This window comes from Sorex fumeus, unplaced genomic scaffold (assembly GCF_029834395.1).
Source record: "Sorex fumeus unplaced genomic scaffold, SorFum_2.1 ptg000078l, whole genome shotgun sequence".
Classification (NCBI taxonomy): domain Eukaryota; kingdom Metazoa; phylum Chordata; class Mammalia; order Eulipotyphla; family Soricidae; genus Sorex; species Sorex fumeus.
This window is the reverse complement of record NW_026606135.1, coordinates 9,890,780-9,912,293: the sequence shown is the minus strand read 5'-3', so window position 1 is coordinate 9,912,293 and position 21,514 is coordinate 9,890,780. Positions and strand designations below refer to the sequence as shown.

Sequence of the window (21,514 nt, the reverse complement as noted above, 5' to 3'; positions counted from 1 at the left end):
TAAATGTACAGTATCATAGGTATTATATAGTACCTATAACCCCAGATGTTTATACACAATAGTTCAAAATTTCAGAATTGGAATACTGTTCTCTGATGTATGATTTATATGATTTCATACAATATTTTATCTATAAATCACGACCATAAAAAATATAATAAACAGGAGAGGAAAGAGAGAAAAGGAGTTAAGCTTCTTTTCTTGCCTGCTGCTGACCACAGTTCAAATAAATAAACAGCAGTATATGATATTACAACATTATATAATACTCAGGTATAGATCATTTAGAATATCAACTAATTTCACCATTAAAAGTTCAATTTCATTTATCATAAAATTATCATAAGAGGCCAGAGCGACAGTACAATGGATCGGGCATTTGCCTTGCATGTGGCCAACTCAGGTTCAAACCCCAGCACAACATATGGTCTCCCAAACCCAACAGGAGTGATCCCTCGCCACAGAGCCAGGAATAAGCCCTGAGCACTGCCAGGTGTGACCCAACCCGCCAAAAAATTTGTCTTAAGAAAAGTTACCATCCAGAGAACAAAAAATGTAAATAGAAAAAGTTCAAAAACTATTTACAGATATGTATTGGTATATATTCTCAAAGAGAGTATATATTGCAAACTGTCATAAAATCTTGGCACTAAGTTAAAAATTAGACACCTATGAACTGGGGAGATATCTCAAAGGGTTTATGAGAATGCCAGGTATGACCCCCAGGAAAAGACCAGAAGTAGCCCTTGAACACTGGCACCTATGGTCCAAAATCAACACAAAAAGCAAAAAATTTACTTAGTTGTAAACTACAACTATCAGAAGGACAGAAAAACTATAAAAGTAAAATAACAAGCACCATCCAATGCTACCATATAAATCTGCCTCATCAAAATCTGCCAGTTACATCTAAACATATGCATAGAATTTCTGTATGTTTATATCTTATTTTAAAACAATGTACAAATTTATCTTAAAGAAAAATTATATTGGGGAATGGAGGGATAGCACAGCGGGTAGGGCGTTTGCCTTACACGCGGCCGACCCGGGTTCGATTCCCAGCATCCCATATGGTCCCCTGAGCTACCGCCAGGAGTAATTCCTGGGTGCAGAGCCAGGAGTAACCCCTGTGTATCACCGGGTGTGACCCAAAAAGTCAAAAAAAAAAAAGAAAAATTATATCAAATGAAACCCTATCAGAGATTTTTAAGTCTGATTTTTTACTTTGTTTTTGCTTTATTTGGGGGGCAGACCCAGCTGTGATCAGGGCTTACTCCTGGCTCTGTACTCAGCGATCACATATGGTGTTTGGGGAAACCATATGTGGTACCAAGGGACTGAACCAGGGTTGACTGCCTGCCAGCAAGCACCTTAAGCCGATACTATTTCTACAGTCCTGTTTGATTTTTACTTTTACAAACAATACCACAGTAAACTTCTCCCTATGTCTCCCTACCTCTTATCTGGGTTTTTTTCTTTAAACAAAATACATTTATAATATACATAATACGTTGCAAAGCATTTATGTATCTTCTAAAAGTTGAAAAAGTTGTGTACTCTAAAGTTCAGTTGAAAAAGTTGTGTGTACTCTAAAGTTCTCTTAACTTCATTTTTCTTTTATTAAATATTTCTATTTCACCAGAGGCTTAGTGGTTATCTTAGTATCTGCCAGTCTTATAAACAACATCCTCCTTGTCATAAAAGTTAAAAAAAATAAATAAGTCAAAAAACCCTGGCCCAGAATGAAAAGAAAAAGGTAAATAGAAGCATACATATAGGTGGCCTAGTTTGGGACTGAATAAAAACTCTAAAATAACTATTATAAATATAATCAAATTGATAGAAAAGATAGTCAATATACAGAGAGAGAGGGATTCCTAACAAAAATGTGAATTATTATGAAGAATACAATCACTGTTAAAAATAAAAAATTAAATGTGAGAATAAAGAATTCATTTAATGAGCTTAACAGCACACTGGGCACAAAAAAAAATACAGACCATATTGGGAATAATAAACTACTTCTTAACAAATTTCAAATCTCACAAATTTGGGGCATTCAAGCTAACTCGGAGGACTGGAGTCTGTGCTCTGCATGACGCCTGGGCTCATGCTCCAGCACCACCGGTTCTCATGAGCACTACCTGGAACAATCCTGGAGCTCTGAGCAAGCCATAGCCCCTGAGCACCTCCAGATCTGACTCCCAAAACAAATCTGACTTTGTTATATTTTAATATAACAAAAATATATTAGAGATTGTATGAAGTTGACAGGCTGGAGCGATAGAACAGTGGTAGGGTGTCTGCCTTGCGCACAGCCAGTATGTCCAAGCTGGGTTTGATTCCTCCGCCCCTCTCGGAGAGCCTGGCAAGCTACCCAGAGTATCTCGCCCACGCGGCAAAGCCTGGCAAGCTCCCCGTTATGTATTCGATATGCCAAACACAGTAACAACAAGTCTCAAAATGGAGACATTACCGGGCCCGCTCGAGCAAATCGATGCACAAGGGGAGGACAGTGTGACAGTGTGACAAAGTTGACATCTAAAAGTGAGATACAGGGAGCCCGAGAGATAGCACAGTGGGCAGGGTGTTTGCCTTGCATGCACTCAATCCAGATTCTATCCCAAGCCTCCCATATGGTCCCCCAAGCACCACAAGGAGTGATCCCTGAGCACAGAACCAGGAGTAACCCCTGAGCACAGCTGAATGTGTCCTCCAAACAAAATTTTAAAAAGTGAGAAACAGAATGCTTTTCCCTACGAAATTAGAAATAGACAAGTTCTCCCTAACCAAAATTCTTTTATAACATAATAAGGAAGTAAAAGGTATTCATATTGAGATCTATTTTATGATCAGAGGTAACTGTCATGCAAATTCACTTATAGTAAATCATAAATTTAAAACATAAAATTATAAAACTTTAGAAAAATATCACAGAAGAAACACCAAAGTATGATCCATGATGGCCAAAACTGCTAAGTTTGACTTCATTTAAAATCAAAATCTTCTGTTACAAGAAGAAGCTTCTAAGAAAATAAAAGAATAAGCCATAGAATGAGAGAAAATATTTTCAAAATACAGTTCTGGGGGTCAGAGGAATTGTATAGCAGGTAGGGTTCTTCCTTGTATGTGTCCAACCTGGGATCAATCCCTGACATCACAGATGGTCCCTCAAGTTACACCAACAGTGATTCCTCACCACAGAATCAGGAGTAAGCCTCAAGCACTTCTGGGTGTGCTCCCCCACCAACCCCCCCACAAAGAGGAAAACAACAAAAAAAATAACCCATATATCTGATTTTTTTTAAAAAAAAAGAGTATTCAAAATATACAAATAACATAAAACTCAACGATTAAGAGGGGTCTGAAGGACAGCACGGTGGGCAAGATGCTTGCCTTGCATGCAGCCAGCCCTGGTTCCAATCCCAAGCACCAATATAGCCCCAAAGCATCTCCAGGGTCACCTCTGAGCATAGAGCCAGGAAGTGCCACAAGCACCACCAGTACCAAATGCCTCCAAAATCTATGTGGAAGTAATGAGTTATCAGTAATGATTAATCAAATGAAAAATGTACTATATTAATGAAGATACCAGTAATGGAAACTGTACATGAGAGAATGGTAGAGAGCGAAATAACAGGAATTCTGTAGAATCAAGACTTGACAGACATTTTCACAGAAGAAACACCGATTTAAACTGAGAAAGTACTCAAAATCAGTTATCAAATCTTGCAACTTGAAATTAAGAGATTCACTGGGGAAGGGGGACTCCCCACAGTGCTCAGGTTGGAGGCCCCAGAGGCAATTCTCAGGCCAAGAGAGCTGGGAGTTCAGTGCTTGGGTCCTATAGTGTCAGAGAGAGCTGGACCACCTGGTTGTGTTCAGAGATCACATTTGGCTGCTCAAGGACCATCTGCAGTACCAGGAATTGAATGATTTTAGGGGTGGGGTGGGGGTGGGGGGGCAAGGCATGTTGGATGGCTTCGTGCAAGTCAAGTGCCTTAACCTGTGTCCTCTCTGGCCCTAAAGTTAGCTAAAGACATTAAAATGTATAATACCAAAACAATACTGTAAGAGGTATGAGGTTTTGTCTCTAGGAAGGAATAGAGAACAGCAGGACGGGAAGCAGTGAGCTGGAGCCCAGGCCCAAAGACCTGGAGTGCAGCATGCTCTGCATGTGGGAGTCCCAGACCTGATACCCAGCACCTCATGCTCCTATGCTGGTAGCAGCCCTCAGCACCTTCAGTATAGTCCCCTAAAAATTTTATTTTATTTAAAAAAAGAGAACTTAATGACTTATTTTTTTAATTGAGACAGCATGATTTACAAAGTTAGTCCTGGTTGAGTTTTAGGCATATATTGTTCCAGCACTAGCCCCACCACTAACGTCAACTTCCTTCCACCAGTGTCCCCCAATTCCCTCCCACCCCTACTTTAACCTGCCTCTTTAATAGGCACCTTTAAATTTTTCAACAAACACATGGTATTGCTATTTGGGTGTGAACAGTCACAACATGCGGACATAAATCTGATATTAAAAACATATTAACAATATATACATAAAATAAGACTAATATAAGGCTCATAAAAATTCACCAATTAGTAGCAATTTACTTAGCAAAGTAAAAGTCTAATAAAATTAAATGCACAGAACTACAAAGCTAGATATACACAAATCTTTTGGATATAAATTTATATAAAATGCCCAGTAATAGTTATTAGTAAACTAAAAGGAAATGACTTCACCATTCCAGATATTTCATTTACTCATTTTCTTAAAGTTTCTTGAAAATTTTAAGACATTAAATTCTTTAAGACATTTAAACACCATTGATTCATTGGCAACCAATAACCTACTTAAAATTACATGACTTTTTTCATTTTCCCTGTGTATATGAGAGGCAAACTCTGGAGTGCCCACGCTTACTCTGACACAGACCTATGTAGGTAACATTAAAAGGCTGCTAGCTCTTGTTTTCATTCCATTGGAGTTATCTATTTATTCTCATCAATATTATGAATCTTTGACAGCATTTATAAAGAACAAGGATTCGCCAACAAATGACTCAGCCGTGTGTTAGTATATGGGGGAAATGTATGAATAAAGATGAGTTAAGGGTAGAAAGCAAAACTTATAGTAATAAAAAAAAGCTTATTAAAAACCAAACAGGGAATACATAGTATCAAATGATACTTGGTCTTGGATTAAAAAATTGATATTACCAAGCAAGGGGAGAAGATGGGAGGAAATGAAGAAGTAGACTCGAAATAACCGAAGGATATTGGTGGAGAATCCTGGGCACTTTGGTGGTGCTGAGGTGCAGTAACTGCATATCAAAACCATACATACATATTAATACTATAATAAAGATGTGACCTAAACTATGATTAATTTTTTTTATTTTTTAAAAATTTTAATTAGGAAGGAAACCAACTCACCTTTTTGCATTCATCTGTTCTTTTAGCTTACTGTACATTTCCAGCACTGCATTAAAAAATATCACTTATTTTAGCTTTCAAAATGAAAAAGTAATTCTGATATTAAAAGAATTAATGCAGGGAAGAGTATGAAGTCATTAATTTTATCTTTACTACAAATAAAAATACTTTTATTTATACATTACTATTACTGAATATTATATAAATATTAATACATTATAATTGAATGTGGAACATTTTAATATCCTGACCCATACACAGTAACTAAGATATTAAACAATAAACTATTATCCTATTCAAAAACTTGCTAACATCTCTGTTTGGTGGAGTTAGGTATGGACTTTGGCTATTTGAGATGGAAAATGAGCAAGAATGAAGGTGATTTTAATTAACTACATTATAGCTCACTAAACAAAATTTTACACCAAATCCACAAAGCAAGAAAAATCTTACAGCAGAGGATAAATTGCATGTAACAGCACAAATAAATATAACACAGCATTTTTATCATTTCTATTAAAGCTCAAAAATATAAGTAAAATTAAGCTTCAGCAAGATGATACTGACACCAAAAGAGGTTTTGCTGAATCTAAGAATATTAACATCATCAGAGCAAAATTTCAAAATCAGTGAATAACTATTATCAGATCATCAAAATTTTGCACATTTTTCTAGAAAAAATTTTTTTCTCAGATGTTCAAGCTTCTAATGGCTATTCTCCAAAGTTCTTCACATTCACAAAGACTTTTTTTACAGTCTGAAATGTATAAAGATCCAGCCCTTCCCTCCATGAAGTCCATGTATATTTCTATCACAGATCCCATAGAGTAAAGCAATGATGCTCATCTTTTTTGATATTCTTATTTTTCAATCAAAGAATTCATATATAAATACATAAACAGGAAAAAGTTTACAAACTATTGCTTTAAGTATAATCTTCCTTTGAAGTCTCTTGTTTCAATAACTTAGTAAATTTCACACCTTCCTTATGCAATTTTACTGGTTTTTTTTTTTTGTCTTTTTGGGTCACGCCCAGTGATGCTCAGGGGTTATTCATGGGTCTGCAGTCAGGAATTACTTCTGCACTGCTGGGGGGCAGATGGGATGCCAGGGATCGAACCCAGATGGCTGCATGTAAGGCCAAACACCCTACCCGCTGTACTGTCGCTCCAGCTCCCAATTTTACTACTTTGACGGTTATTTTTACTATTTTTTTCCTGCATCTCTAGAACCATGACAGACAATTGCTGAATATCAAATAGAAAGAATATTGCATCATGTCTAGTGCTTTGACAACTAAAATATCCAAAATGTCTTCGCATAAAAATGCTTTCCTTAAAAATAATCAAACAAAACTAATACATCAGGAAAATGTTTACCTTATGACTTCTATGTTCTCATGTTCCTTTTGATTTAAGAAGGAATTAGGCAACTATGCATAATTGATGGCTCATGTGTCTTTATTCATACCAGGTGATAAGATCCTTTAGAACTAGAACTATGTAATTTTCAAGTTTATTCTTCCAATGTCTACCATAGCACCTGACACAAAAATATTATGAATGGATAATTAAAAGAACAGATGCTTGCTCTTCAAGCCCATGTTCTCCCTTGAACACCTATCTTGCTTGTCTCTCTTTCTCTGCTTTTCTATTTTCATACTGGAGAAGCCTGTATTATCTTTTTTGTTTGTTCTTTAACATGTACTTCTTTCTCCCCCCTCACATCTTTCTAAAAAAAAAAAAAGAATAGATGGAAGGGGACAGAGAGATAGTACAGAGAGTAAGGAACTTGCACACAAACAACCCCAGTTCAGTCTCCAACACCCCATGTGATCCCCCGAGCACAGCCAGGAATGATCCCTAAGTAAAGAGCCAGGAATAAGACCTGAACACACCCAGGTGTGGCCAAAAAGAAAAAAAGAAAAAAGAAAGGAATAGATGGAAAAAGGAAATAGTTCTGGATATGGCAATTAAGAACACAATGTTAATAGAAATTCATATTGTCCTACTTTGAAATCAAATATAGAAGTAACAAGAAGCTAGCCTCATCTTCCTTCCATTTCTGTATTTCCAATAGCCCACTAGAAGGACAAACTAATTTCTTCTCTTATTTCATCACTAATTTTTTCAGACATATCATTCAGGGATAACCATTAAAATTTAGATATTGCCTTTAAAGCTATTTAGTTGTATCTGATAGCGGGGAAGAGCTATTATTAAGCATTATTAAAGGAAGTAGATTTCTCAATCTGGAAACCTAACATAATAAGTAGACATTTTATTTACTCTTCGTTATATACAAATACTCCTGATCCACCAATAATTAACCTGAGCTGAACTGCAGTGATTCTAAAAAAAAAGAAAGATTCTCATAAATCAAAAAACAATAGAGGCGAGATAGCACAGAGGGTAGGGCATTTGCCTTGCACTCGGCCGACCTGGGTTCGATTCCGAGCATCCCATATGGTCCCCTGAGCAACGCCAGGAGTGATTCCTGAGTGTAGAGCCAGGAGTAACCCCTGAGTATGGCCAGGTGTGACCCAAAAAGCAAAAAAAAAAGAAAAAAAGAAAAAAAGAAAATTTAGGTAATGAAATATACTACCAGTTTTGACCTATAATTTGCGTTCTAAGTTAAAGGTAAAAGGTAAAGGTAAAGGCCCTCCCGGTGATTGTCGATTTGCTCGAGCGGGCCCAGTAACGTCTCCATTGGAGACTTTGTTGTTACTGTGTCTGGCATATCGAATACTCTCGGTAGCTTGCCGGGCTCTCCGAGAGGGGTGGAGGAATCGAACTCGGGTCGGCCATGTTGGCCGCTTGTAAGGCGAACGCCCTACCCGCTGTGCTAACTGACATTATATAAATATTGAACAAAATATATCATATTAAAAAATATGAATTTTTTGGATCCTTTCCTATATATACATATATGTATATAAAACTTAACTAAAAAATGGGATACTGAAATGGACTTTACAAAAAATATTTATACCCATTTCTTTTGGATGAAAAGAATACACCAGGTAAAGAAAATGCTAGTTAGTGTTTTCAGAACTTATTTGATTCCCCAGAAATCTTTGAAATTTAACAGAAATCCAGAAGCTTAAAAGGTCAGTCTGTAAAGAAGAGGAAAGGCTAGGTGGGAAAAGGAAAAAGATCTATGAGTTCTGTTTTGTTTTTCAGTTTACTAGCAAAATAAAACTCAGAGCAAAACATAACCAACCTGAATAAATTTTGAACAAGCAGAATTCTGAACAAACAGAAAACAATGGAAATTAAAAGTTAAAAAAATAGGTAAATTTGAAAAAGAAGAGAAAATATAACCATGGGAAAGCATTTAGAGTATAAACAAACAAACCGAAAAACAGGGGAAGAGGAAGGGAAAGACAGGTCAAAGACAAAAGACAAACTAGGCAGAAAGGGAGCAGAAAGATGGAGGTTGTTCTAGGAGACTGGCGGAACAGGTCATCAAGCCCTGGCTTTAGGCTACAGAGAAGTCAAGAGAATTCAAAGAACCAAAGAGATTGAAAAATTAACTAAGGTCTTGGACCAGGGAGGGGGCGTGTGGTGGGGGGGAGGAGTGGTTGGTGGTAGTGGGAAAGTTATCAAATAATTTGTAATCCCTGTGATTAAAAATGACTCTACCATTAAATCATAATTTTATCAAGTCAAATGTTATAGATGGGCTTAACTCACCTGGAAGGCACAATTGCAACTTTTCTATCACAGTTGTGATGTTCCTCTGCTGAATTCTACATCGAATGATTTCTTCCGTTTGGACTATCACCTTAGAAAAGAAGAAATGCTCATATTTTCAAATTAACAGTTAAACTGAGTCCACATGCTGAGTGCCAGAAATAGCATTGTTTTCTCACCTCCTTTCCAGCTTCTTGAAATCTTCGGTTGGTATCAGTAACTTGTACCTTAAAAATAATTTCACCTGAGTTAGACAAATTGGCACAAAACTGCCCTGATGCAACTGCTCACCCTTGTAATCAGATCATGCTTCCTGAGAAAGTTAGAACAAAGAAATGCAAATTCAAATTAACTCTACAGCTTGAACTTGAACTTTTGATTGAAAAAGGTTTTTGTTAACTTCAATTACTTATGACAGTTCCTTTTAACAGATTCTGTGGCAAACTTCTCAAATTTACTCAAGATTTTTGAACTTTGCTTGCTTCTCTAAGTCTGTCAAACAATTCAAATCACTGACCCAATTGACCACTGGTCCCTTTTGGACAACTTCAATGAGCTCTATGCGCCATTCATTGTCTGTGGAAATGGTGATTGCATTTTATGGTAATTAAACATTCATACTTTGCTGAATGCAAACACTGGGTGGTTGATTAACATCAAACACAAAAATCTCAATCCACAGCAACATTTTAATGCTGCAGGTGCAGGCAAGGCTCAACCCCAGATTTTCCCACATATTAAGTGACTCATTAGGTCATCATAGTGAGGAATACATTCTGGTTTATTAAAAATCTCATTAATTTCTGAACAAAGGTGCTCAGTGACCTCATTGATGCTGTATTTGGTCTCTTGTTATCTGAATATCCTTTATATAATGGTTTTCTAACCATAAGCTTTGGTGAACCAAGTCATTCTGTCGGCTAAGCACTCCAAACATAAAGAAAGATAAGTAGGACAATTCTTTTTAACTAAATATTTTGTATTCTGATTGAACAAATTTATGTCTTAACTAATAATGTTTTGCTGTGTAGCAGAAGATGTATACCATCTCTAATAAAATCATACATCACTATAAAGCTTTAGAAAATGTTTCCAGATTATCAAATAATAGTTTAGAAAAATATTTCTAGGAACTTGTTTTAGAGGATAGCTTTTTATTAACATTGTACTAATAGTCATTTTTTAAATTCTACGCTGCAAATGAGGACTTTCGTTAAACAAGTTTTTTCAGTTCATTTCCCTGAATGCAAAGAAATCCTGTTAAGTTCAATGCATTACTGCTTTTCAAAAAAATAAATCAATCCTGTCATTAGCATGACAACTGTGTTAAAAGAGCATAGGCACATTCCCAAATATTACAAATGCTATATCTACTCTTAAAAGTGGTAAATTTACAGTGATATGTACATATACACTATAAATTTATAGCTGAGTGATTTTCTCATTCTTTTAAAATCAAGTTCTTGTTCAAGTTTATCCTGAATTTTAAGTGAACTGAACTGAGAGTCATAATACTCGAGTGAATGTAACAAAGGTTATAACAAAATTTTATTTTATTTTTTGCCATAAATGAGTATACTATAATATTTGCAAACAAAAGAAGTAGAATACAGAAACATATAGTTACATTGTTGGTATATAACAGAATTTTAAAGTATTTTTACCTTGAGTTTTTCTGCATCATTTCTTACTTTAAGAAGTTCAGTAATAGCATCCACAAAACCCTGATGATGAAAATTACACATCTTTTCAATTTCCTTGTCATGATTCCGTATACATGCATCTAATTTTTCCATAAATTTTTTGTGTGCATTTGGTTGGTCATCATACACAGACCTGTATGTATATAAAAAGAAAGCTAACATAAACTTACCAGTTCACTAAGATTTATTATTTATTAAGTATGATTTTTGCAACAGTTGATTATCTGAAAGTAATGTCCCTACCTGGGTAAACTGGGTTGACAGCCCATATTTAGTAGAGATAACTCAAGTGAAAATATTTAATTTCTTGTTGAACATGTTAAAAGTAAAATTGCTACAAGTCCTCTAGATAAACCTTTATCTAAAGTAAAGGTCTGAAATTCTTTATGATTTTAATACATTGGTCCTCAAAAAAGGAATCACTGGATGAATTCTTCAAGAATGAATGAATTTCTATTAGCATTTACTACGTTCAAGAAGAAGTTCTAAGTGCTTTAATTCCCTCTAAAAACTTATAAGATAAAAACTGTGATTACCCTTGCTTATAAATAAATTGTAAATACAACTGCCATAAATTCTACAACTAGTAAATGACTGAACCCTAGTAGTCTGGCTTCAGAATTTATATTCTCAAGTATGGGGCAGACAGCACTAAAATTAACGCAACACTGAAGTCAACACAAAGTTGTCTAAACATGGTGCACACATTTTTGTGCATCTTAGCTCACGCTCCTCCTGTTCCACAGAGAGGCTGCCCTCCTCCCACCTAACCATCACGCAAGCAAAGGATAACCTCAGCCAAAGAGAGGTTTGCCCGGTTCCCCCAGCTCCTGGGAAGGAACATTTGGAATGTCCTATCTGAAAGATGTCATTATTCACTTGGGGGGTCTTGTACAACACCGAAACAGCTACACTAACAATGCAGTTAAAGAGAATGGGGCCTTCGGCCACAGGGCATTGGTCCTGGAGGGACAGGAGGCTGTGGGCAGCAATAGGACGGTTAGCCATGTCAATGGACCAACTCCAGTAAAAACAACCTTGGACACCGTGACTTACGGGAGAGCCCCTGAACACTATCACTGCTGGGAGAAGCAAGCACTATACTTATGTCTCCAGTGCAAAAGAACAGGAAGGATCTGCCTAGACCTCTCCTATACCTGCCTTTGGTGGTTTTTTTTCCATGTTTTTAAAACCTTAATCTGTAACCTTTAGCTGTAACAAAGAGCTAATAAATAGAACCATTTTTACTAAATACTGTGAGTCCTCTTGCTGAATTTCTGAACCTGCGGGTGGTCTTCAGGACATCCCAACTTCCTCCAATAGGTCTTTATCAATCATTTTGATCCCTGAGTCTAGAGCCAGGAGTAAGCCCTCAGCATCATCAGGTGTGGCCCCAAAATTAAAAAATCAAATAAAACACAAATTAGATCCCATTTCTCTTTAGCTTAAAATCCTTTTTCTTAAAAGTACTATTGATGTTATCTTACTAAACCTATTTCCAACTACTTATTTTCTGCTCTGCCTCTCCCATGCCACCAACACTGGCATCTGAGTGATTCCTATGCATAAATGATCAGACAGAAACAGAAAATGTATAGATTATCTGTGGAACCTCAGGTAAATGATCTAAAGCCTCTAAATCTCAATTCTCACAACAATGAAACAAAGATAAAAACTGTTATCAACATTAGAGAAGTAAAAGTACTAAATCAGCAAATATGAAAACTTCTTAGTACAAGAACTGACTCAATACAGTAAATCATTTTTATTCATAATACAATTTACTTAATATAATACTTTTTATATACGCCTAATGCATATTACCACATATGAGACAAATAAATCCTTATTTAAAAAATGAATCAGCTGCTAAACGATTGCATTTTGGCTGCGAATACCCAATATGGCAAGCAATCAGTTATCAGCTAATGAAGCTGACTCCCACTAGTACCTGACACTTACATGGGGCCTTCTGAATTTTAGTATTTCACTTATTTTCTACTACACCAAGGGAAATATCACTTTTCACAAATGAGGGAACAGGCACAAAAGTGGCAAATGAGTTGCTTAATATAGTAGAACCAATGAGTTACAGCTTCTGTACTAGGGTTCCCACTCAGTGCTTTTCTTTTCTTTTTTTTTTTTTTTTTACAATTAACATTTATAACTGGGACTCCTAACTAAAGCATTCTGAAGAAAAATCTACATACAGGAGGAAGTTTATTGAATCAACCTGTAAAATGTTTTTATTTAAAAATGTGAGCAGAGGCTAGAGCGATAGCACAGAAGGTAGGGCGTTTGCCTTGCACGCGGCCGACCCGGGTTCGATTCCCAGCATCCCATATGGTCCCCTGAGCACCTCCAGGAGTAGTTCCTAAGTGCAGAGTCAGGAGTAACCTCTGAGCATCGCCGGGTGTGGCCCAAAAAGCAAAAAAATAAAATAAAATTTTAAAATTAAAAAATAAAAATTGTGAGCAAATACGACATACTTTAAACAGCATGTGCATTTTTAAGGTTATTTTTAAAGTAAGTTTTAACAGAAGTTTTATATTTACCTGACTTTAAAATACCAGGTAGCAAACAAATACCAAACGAAAAACTAGCAAGTGATCTATCAGGGCTCCCCTATTTCAAAGAAAATCTGAATCCATTTGTGAGGGCAAAGCCAACACTGTTATCTCTTTTTTGAAATAAAGTGTAAGGATCTTAGAAAAAAAACACAGTGGGTATAAGGCATTTGCTTTGATGCACCCAACCCTGATTCTATCCCTAGCAACCAGGGATAGAACCATCCCCCAAGCTCCGCCAGGAGCGATCCCTGAGCACAGACTAGGCATAACAAAGCTTAAAAATAATAATAAAATAAAATAATAAAGCACAAACCAACAGGAAAGAGAAGCAATAGTTATTACCAGAAGTCCACTGTATGTGATGCTTTGTTCTACTTACTGATGTGATTAGTATGAAGAAAATCTATTTTGCTACAAACATAATGCCTGCCTTCCACTAACAGAAGACCAATGACTGAGTTGGATCCCCTATACACATTCCATGCCTTTTGACTTTATAATGGACTTGAAAATCCCAATGAAGGAAATAAAAGATAACAATAGTCAGGAATTAGTATTGTGAATGAAAAAGAACAGTAAGGTTTAATTAATCTACCTATTACCAAGTTTGAGTTTCTTCAGATTTATGTATTCCAAGATTTGATGTATTCCAAGCTTATACAACCACTTGTTACCCATTTGTTACCATAATACATATCTATGAGATTATTCTGAAGACAATATACAGAAATGAAGCTGAGATAAAGAGGTGTTCTAATAACATTTGTTAAAGGAATGAGTGACATTTAAAGAAAGTACTAAAGGATAAGGCCAGTGCCAGAATCTTAAAGATACAATGATATCACTGAAAAGAACTCAATAAAGTCCTTCAATCAGATTTTCTCAATTTAATAAAGTACAAATCTAAAATCTAGTATACAAGCAGTCAAATAGAATTAACCACTGCATATAGATCATTTTTCTTTTGGTTTTGAGGCCATTCCTGACAATGCGCAGGGGTTATTCCTGGCTCTGCACACAGGAATCATTCCTGGCAGTGCTCTGAGGACCATATGAAGTGCCAAGGATTACTATTAGAAGTGCTAGCTGAAGGACTGGAGAGATACCACAGCAGGTAAGGCACTTGCCTTGCACATAGCCGACCTGAATTCAATCCCCTACACCCCATATGGTCTCCTGAGTTCATCAGGGGTGATCCCAGAGCACAGGGCCAGGGCAACACACTGAGCACAGCCAGCTACGGCCCCCAAACAAAACAAACAAACAAAAAGCTACTATCTGAGCCCCCTCCTCCTGGCACACACCCTAAAAAAAAGTAACTAGCTGAAAAATTGCTAATAAAGTCCTCAATAAAGGTCTGATGGAATGACTGAGTAGAAAGGCAGGAAGAAAGAATGTGTGTGTGCGTGTACAATGAACACATAAGTTCTTTTGCATATTATATACACACTAAACAGAGCTTTCCCCTCTTGGAGAGCCCGGCAAGCTACCGAGAGTATCTCGCCCGCACGGCAGAGCCTGGCAAGCTCCCCGTGACGTATTCGATATGCCAGACACAGTAACAACAAAGTCTCCAATGGAGACGTTACTGGGCCCGCTCAAGCAAACAGAGCTTCAGGAAGAAAGGGGATAATATGGGCTGGAGCGATAGCACAGCGGTAGGGCGCTTGCCTTGCACGCGGCCAACATGGCCAACCTGAGTTCGTTTCCTCCGCCCCTCCCGGAGAGCCCGGCAAGCTACCGAGAGTATCTCGCCCGCACGGCAGAGCCTGGCAAGCCACCCATGATGTATTTGATATGCCAAACACAGTAACAAGAAGTCTCACGATGGAGACGTTACTGGGCCCGCTCGAGCAAATCGATGAACAACGGGAGGACTGTGACCGTGATATATATATATATATATATATATATATATATATATATATATATATCAAAGCAACTCTTTGCCCCATTATTCCTTGACACCATGCACCTAATAGGAATGATACCCTTTTCTCTATGTTACTTGTAGGGTGTTAAAGTGGGAAAGTTCCTTAAAAAACTGAACAGAGTTGCATGCTGTTCCCTGTTAGAAGATCCACATGGGACTTGACTTTATTATGAGGTGCTTTATAAGCATTATTTTATGAATTTCACTACAGCTTGATAATGCAGGTCCTGTTAAATTTCACAATTTTTAAAAAAATGTGTGTGGGGAGGCACGCACATTAAAGTCAGATTGAAATAGGGCCCTGATTTAACCTTGGCTCTAGCTGACCAGTGCTCTCAACCTCTTGATTATATAGATTCTGCCATCAGAAATGGTGACAAGCAGCTAAAATGAAAAGAAGTTAGTGCAGAGCAACTAACCAGATCATCTTTGAAGACCAACAATTAAGAATGACTCAGTGGGGAATCCCCGATGTGCTCAGTTGCACCCATCAGGTGAAATCATCCACTGGACTGAAGAAGATAATGAGAACTGAAGGAAGCAGAGCTAATTGTTAGGTTGTATTGTTAAGTTACGTTACAAATGCCACCAAAGTAGGAGAAGCAAGGAATAAAACAGAGAAAATCAGGGTTCTGTACTCATCTGATTACAACAAAAGCGGATCTGAAAAACTTTTTTTTTTAATTAACCTCTGAGTGACAACACTATTCTTAAATGTTTAACTGAGGGACCAAGAAGATAGCTCAATGGGCTGAGCAAACGCATGCACTGAATGCAGGGGCCCTCATTCACTCTAGTACCCATAGTCATATGGGCGCTAACTCCAAGAAGTTAGGAGTTTGGAGTAGCCTAGGGCTTTGCTGAGTATGGCCCCCAAGCATAAATAAATAAACAAGGCAAGAAAGGAAATGACTGAGAACTCTTAATTCTAAAATCCTGACGTGGTTTACAATTATATCTAATTAATATACTGATTATGAGACTGACGCGCTGCCTACTGCGCTAAGAAGGCACCATAGCACAGCGGTAGGGCATTCGCCTTACACGCGGCCAACATGGCCGACCCAAGTTCGATTCCTCCGCCCCTCTCGGAGAGCCCGGCAAGCTACCGAGAGTATTCGATATGCCAGACACAGTAACAACAAAGTCTCCAATGGAGACGTTACTGGGCCCGCTCGAGCAAATCGACGATCAACGGGAGGGCCTTTACCTTTACCCTTTACCTTAATATACTGATGGGTCAAATTTACTCTAAATTACATTTATCTAATTAATATACTGATGGGTCAAATTTACTCTAAATTCTCAACCAATTTACAATTTTTTTAAAAAAATCTTTTTTGTTTTGTTTGGTTTTTGGGTGCTGAGGAAACTGAGCATTGCTTAGGGTACCTTGCAGTGCCAAGAATAAAAACTAGAACTTCAGCATGTAAAGCATGCTCCAGCCCTCTGAGCCATCTCTCAGCCCAGAAATAAGTGAGGTTTGGGGTTCCCAAAGAGGGCTGCCTTTCATGCAGTATAGAGAATCAAACCCAGGGCCTCAAAACAAATATTCTACCACTCAGCTACACCCCTGGCCTCCCATAAACAATTTCAATAAAAGTTATTTTTCTTTGTTCATATGTAGTCTAGAATTTTATAAAAACAGTTAGAAGTTCTATTCAAGCATGAACATTAGAAAGTTGACAAATTTTTCACTTGTCCACATACCCATATATAGACAATAAAATCTTATGCTTGCAAAATGTGATGTTAATTTTAAAGACCTCATACATGAAAGAAATTTTATTTTATTTTATTTTATTTATTTATTTTGCATTTTGAGTCACACCCGATGATGCACAGGGGTTACTCCTGGATCATGCACTCAGGAATTACTCCTGGCAGTGCTCAGGGGACCATATGGGATGCTGAGAATTGAACCCGGGTCAGCCGCGTGCAAGGCAAATGCCCTACCCGCTGTGCTATCACTCCAGCCCCCATGAAAGAAATTTTAAAAGAGACAACTGAAAACATTGTAGAACAGAAAACTAAAATTAATTAAGCTACACTATTTTACATACATATTTTAAACTTTGCAGTGAGAAATGCATAAAAACAATATAAGTTAGAAGCATTTGTTAAAAATATTTTAACTTCTGGGGGCTGGAGTGATAGCACAGCGGGTAATGGCGTTTGCCTTGCACGCAGCCGACACAGGTTCAATTCCCAGCACCCCATATGGTCCCCTGAGCACCGCCAGGAGCAATTCCTGAGGGCATGAGCCAGGAGTAACCCCTGAGCATCTCTGGGTGTGACCCAAAAAGCAAAAATAAATAAATAAAAAATAAAACTGATTTAAAAAAAATATTTTAACTTCAAACACATTTTCTGCCTTTATTCCTAATCTTCCACACCAAGGAGAAATATGAAATATTAGCTATATAGCACTTTATCATCTGATACATCAAGCTTATAGAATCTAAACAGAGTATTTCAGAAATGCCTTGAGTTATCTTAAATTATATGTACAGAGCACCACCTAGTGGTAATTTATATTTTACATTTTGTCATATATACAGTCAGTCATAACATAGCTACTTCCTGCAAGCAATCACCGGGACTGGACTCTCAGACCACGTGTGGTTCCCTGCGCCCCACCAGGAGTGATTTCTGAGCACAGAGGGAAGAGTAATCCCTGAATACAGTCAGGTGTGGCAAAAAAAAAAGTTAACATTCTTAAAAAAGTAATGATCTTATCATATCAAGACAACATAGTTTTTCAAAAACTCTTTTTTCATTTGGCTTTTTTGGTGCTCAAGAAATACAGCTCCTTTGTATTTCAGGTAGACGCAATATTCTAGTAGCAAAATAAAGGATATATTAATGATAGTTCCAGAATTATAAAGTAAAATATCTCTGATAGAGGACAACAATACTTACAATATATGTGAGAAATAGCCCTTTTTTTTTTTTATTAGTGAAACACCATGAGGTACAGTTGTAGACTTACAAACTTTCATGCTTAAAGCTCATCTTATGGACAACATATTAGAAGTTAAGATACTGTTTGTCAAAAAGCACATAATATTTTTATCTTATTTTAAATATCTCACTGTAGCTTGCAAAAAAAAAAACATGTATCACAACTTACAGAAAAGAAAAATCATTAGTCCCTGAAAAATAATTACAGAACTTTTACTGCGAAAAATTTTGAGAAAAATTGATAACATTTCAAAGTACCAAATTCAAACTTCTGTAAGTTACTTCTATTTTCTATGTTACTAGTTACTTTACTGAACAAAGTTAAAAATGCCCTTTATCTCAGAATCCTCTGTTCTGCAACAGGAAAGAAAAGGTAAGTTCTATGCAGAATAATGTAAGAAGTCATTCAATGCCTGCCATTATTATTTTAATAAATGCCACCATTATTATTTTAATAAATGCCAGTCAACTGCTTCCAAAGAAAAATAAATCAAGCAAGAAAATGGACTTCAAAATACTAAAATACTTAAAGATACAATTCAAAAATCCCTGATTACCGCCACAACTATTAAAATTAACACATACTCTCTCTCTCTCTCACACACACACACAAAATTGATCAAAGCTATCAAAGCCATACCATCCAATACAAACGGCTTGCTATTCAGCTCACAAGGTTTGGTTTTGTCTGGGGAAGGGGAGAAAAACTCAACTGGCTCAGGGCTTACACCTGCCTCTGTGCTCAGAGATAAGTCCTGGCAGTGTGGTGGTAAGCAGTGGGCAAGGCGAGTGCCTTATCCCTGTAATGTCTCTCTGGCCCCTAGAAAATAGTTTTAAGAGAAACACGATGTGGCTCAGTGGTAAAGTCCATACCCTGAATGCATGAAATCTGGGCTCAACACCTGGCCCCAAGAACCATCTCTCTTAATATAAATGTGAACGAAGTTCTACTTAGTCAAAATTCTTCTATAACTACTTAGCAAGAAAGCGATCAATATAAAAGAGGTATCATGCATAACACTCCTTGCATTTAAAAGTGGTGTCAAACTCAATACTAATATTTTCCCAATCATTTTATCAAGTACATCAAACATGGGGCTAGAGATAGGACAGTGGTTAAGGCGCTTGCTTTGCATGGAGACAACTTGACTTGATTCCAGGGATTACGTGAGCCCTGAGCCTTGCAGGGGCACAGAACTGGGAATAGCATCCAAGCACTGCCGGGTATGACCCAATACCTCCCAAATTAAAAAAAAAACCTTATCAAGGATAAATAATAAACTCATCAAGGATAAATAATAACCATCCCATAATTTTCCCTGATACCCTTAATTCAGGAACAAATAAAAGATCCAAAACGATTATACTAATTCTGATGTGTACTAGACAGATAAAAAGAATTCTTTCCAGCAACATTCATTACGTACCAATTAATCAATTTTATCTTTACTAGCATAATTTTTCAAGAAGATAGGACCTAAATCAGGTGGTTTCATAGCATAAGACCAAAAATGTTTGCGATGTCTCTGAAGGGGTGAGGCCTATCTGGCTTCCATTGGTTCTGGGAAGGTGTATTATTCCCCTGACCAATAGAATGTACCAGAAGCAATAATATGTGACTTCAGAGGCCAGAAAGCCAAGCAACTTCCCTCTTGGATTTCTTCAAATACTCAATCTGAGGAAAGCCAACCACCATGCAAAAAATCTGACCCTCTTAATGCTTTCCACTGGAGAAGACAGAAGTGGGCACCCATCTAAATGACAGCCCCAGCAGCTGCCAGCAGTCAGGAGAGAGAACTGGCGAGTCAAGCAGATCCTATCGAGGATTCTGCTTTGAGTGAAAGACCCTAAAGCAAGGCTACCTGGCTACCTGTGTCTGTCCGAAATCACTGAAGGGGTTGTGTGAGTACAGTACAAATGATTTGCCCAAATGTGAATGCCAAACCTTTTCCAAAGTGACTTTTTTTTCTCTCCCCACCCCTTCAGTCACTAATTATTTTTGGTACCACCCTTAATGTCGTCTGTTTTACTCCCAATGGGCCTCTCCTACAATCTGCTTCAATCTTAAAATTCCTATAAAATTCAGCTCAAGATGCATGGCTGCATTTACAACTGCAGGACCACTCCAACTTCTACAATACTAACATCCCAGAAGGAGCAGAGCAGAATGGATGGGAATGTAACATAGAAGCCAACTAATCTCAACTAACAAAAACATTAACACACAAGGCTTAAGTGTAACACCTTAGTAAACTTAACATTTACTAATATTTACTTAGGAATTTAATGGCCCCATGGTGAGAGACAACAATTTTCACAAATTTTCTTCTCCGGAAATATTTTCTGATCATTCCATCAGCCACTTAGTGGTGACAAGCGATATAAAATAAATTACTGTGGACTTGCTACTGGAACATACTTGAGGGGTAGTTGGGAAAATGGAGACAATGGTGGAAGGAAGGTGATAGTGCTGGTAATTGGTGTTGGAATATCAAATACCTGTAACAAATCATCATGGAACAATTTTTGCAAAACACAGTTTTTAAATAAAGTAGGAGAAAAAAAATTCAGCTCAAGAGAGTTCCTTTAGGGTCATTTCAGAACCACCAGCTGTATTGGATAGTAATTTTCCTACTACCTGGATTTTTTTCTTTTTTACTCCTCTTATGGTATGGAAAGTCTATACTCTCTTGTATTTATCTGTATAATATTTCAATTACCTTACAAGCGGCCAACATGGCCGACCCAAGTTCGATTCCTCCGCCCCTCTCGGAGAGCCCGGCAAGCTACCGAGAGTATTCGATATGCCAGACACAGTAACAGCAAAGTCTCCAATGGAGACGTTACTGGGCCCGCTCGAGCAAATCGATGAACAACGGGAGGACAGTGAACAATGAATAGTGATGTCCATGTCTCTCTTTTCATTTGTTTCTGATGCCAGGGATTCAAACCAGGGCCTCACATATACAAGGTATGTGCTTCACCCCAGAGCCACATTCCTGACCCTTATTTTATCTTGTAAATTACTTTAGAGTAATAGTGCCAACTACTTCTATCTACTTCCATTTCTACATCTATTCTTCAGATCACTAGAGCTATGAAGATTCAAAAGCCAAATCAAACCAAACAAAAACTACCCGTGCATCTTAATAAAAAAGAATGCATTCAGTAGAGGGCACCCTTCACCAAAAAGTAATCTTGTTCCTTCAA

General features: G+C 37.3%; 1 protein-coding gene across 2 annotated transcripts in view; it reads right to left on the bottom strand.

Annotated features, from left to right (window-relative positions):
- EXOC6 (exocyst complex component 6) overlaps positions 1-21,514 on the bottom strand; it is a 158,056-nt gene that overhangs the window by 102,213 nt on the left and 34,329 nt on the right. The window contains exons 2-5 of one of the 2 annotated variants that reach the window (XM_056130400.1): positions 10,799-10,970; positions 9,314-9,361; positions 9,135-9,225; positions 5,440-5,485 (exon numbers count right to left, since the gene is read on the bottom strand). In XM_056130400.1, the coding sequence (XP_055986375.1) occupies positions 5,440-5,485; positions 9,135-9,225; positions 9,314-9,361; positions 10,799-10,970 (357 nt within the window). Of the gene's footprint in view, positions 1-5,439; positions 5,486-9,134; positions 9,226-9,313; positions 9,362-10,798; positions 10,971-21,514 lie in introns of those variants that run through there. The other variant, XM_056130399.1, reaches the window with a different exon arrangement.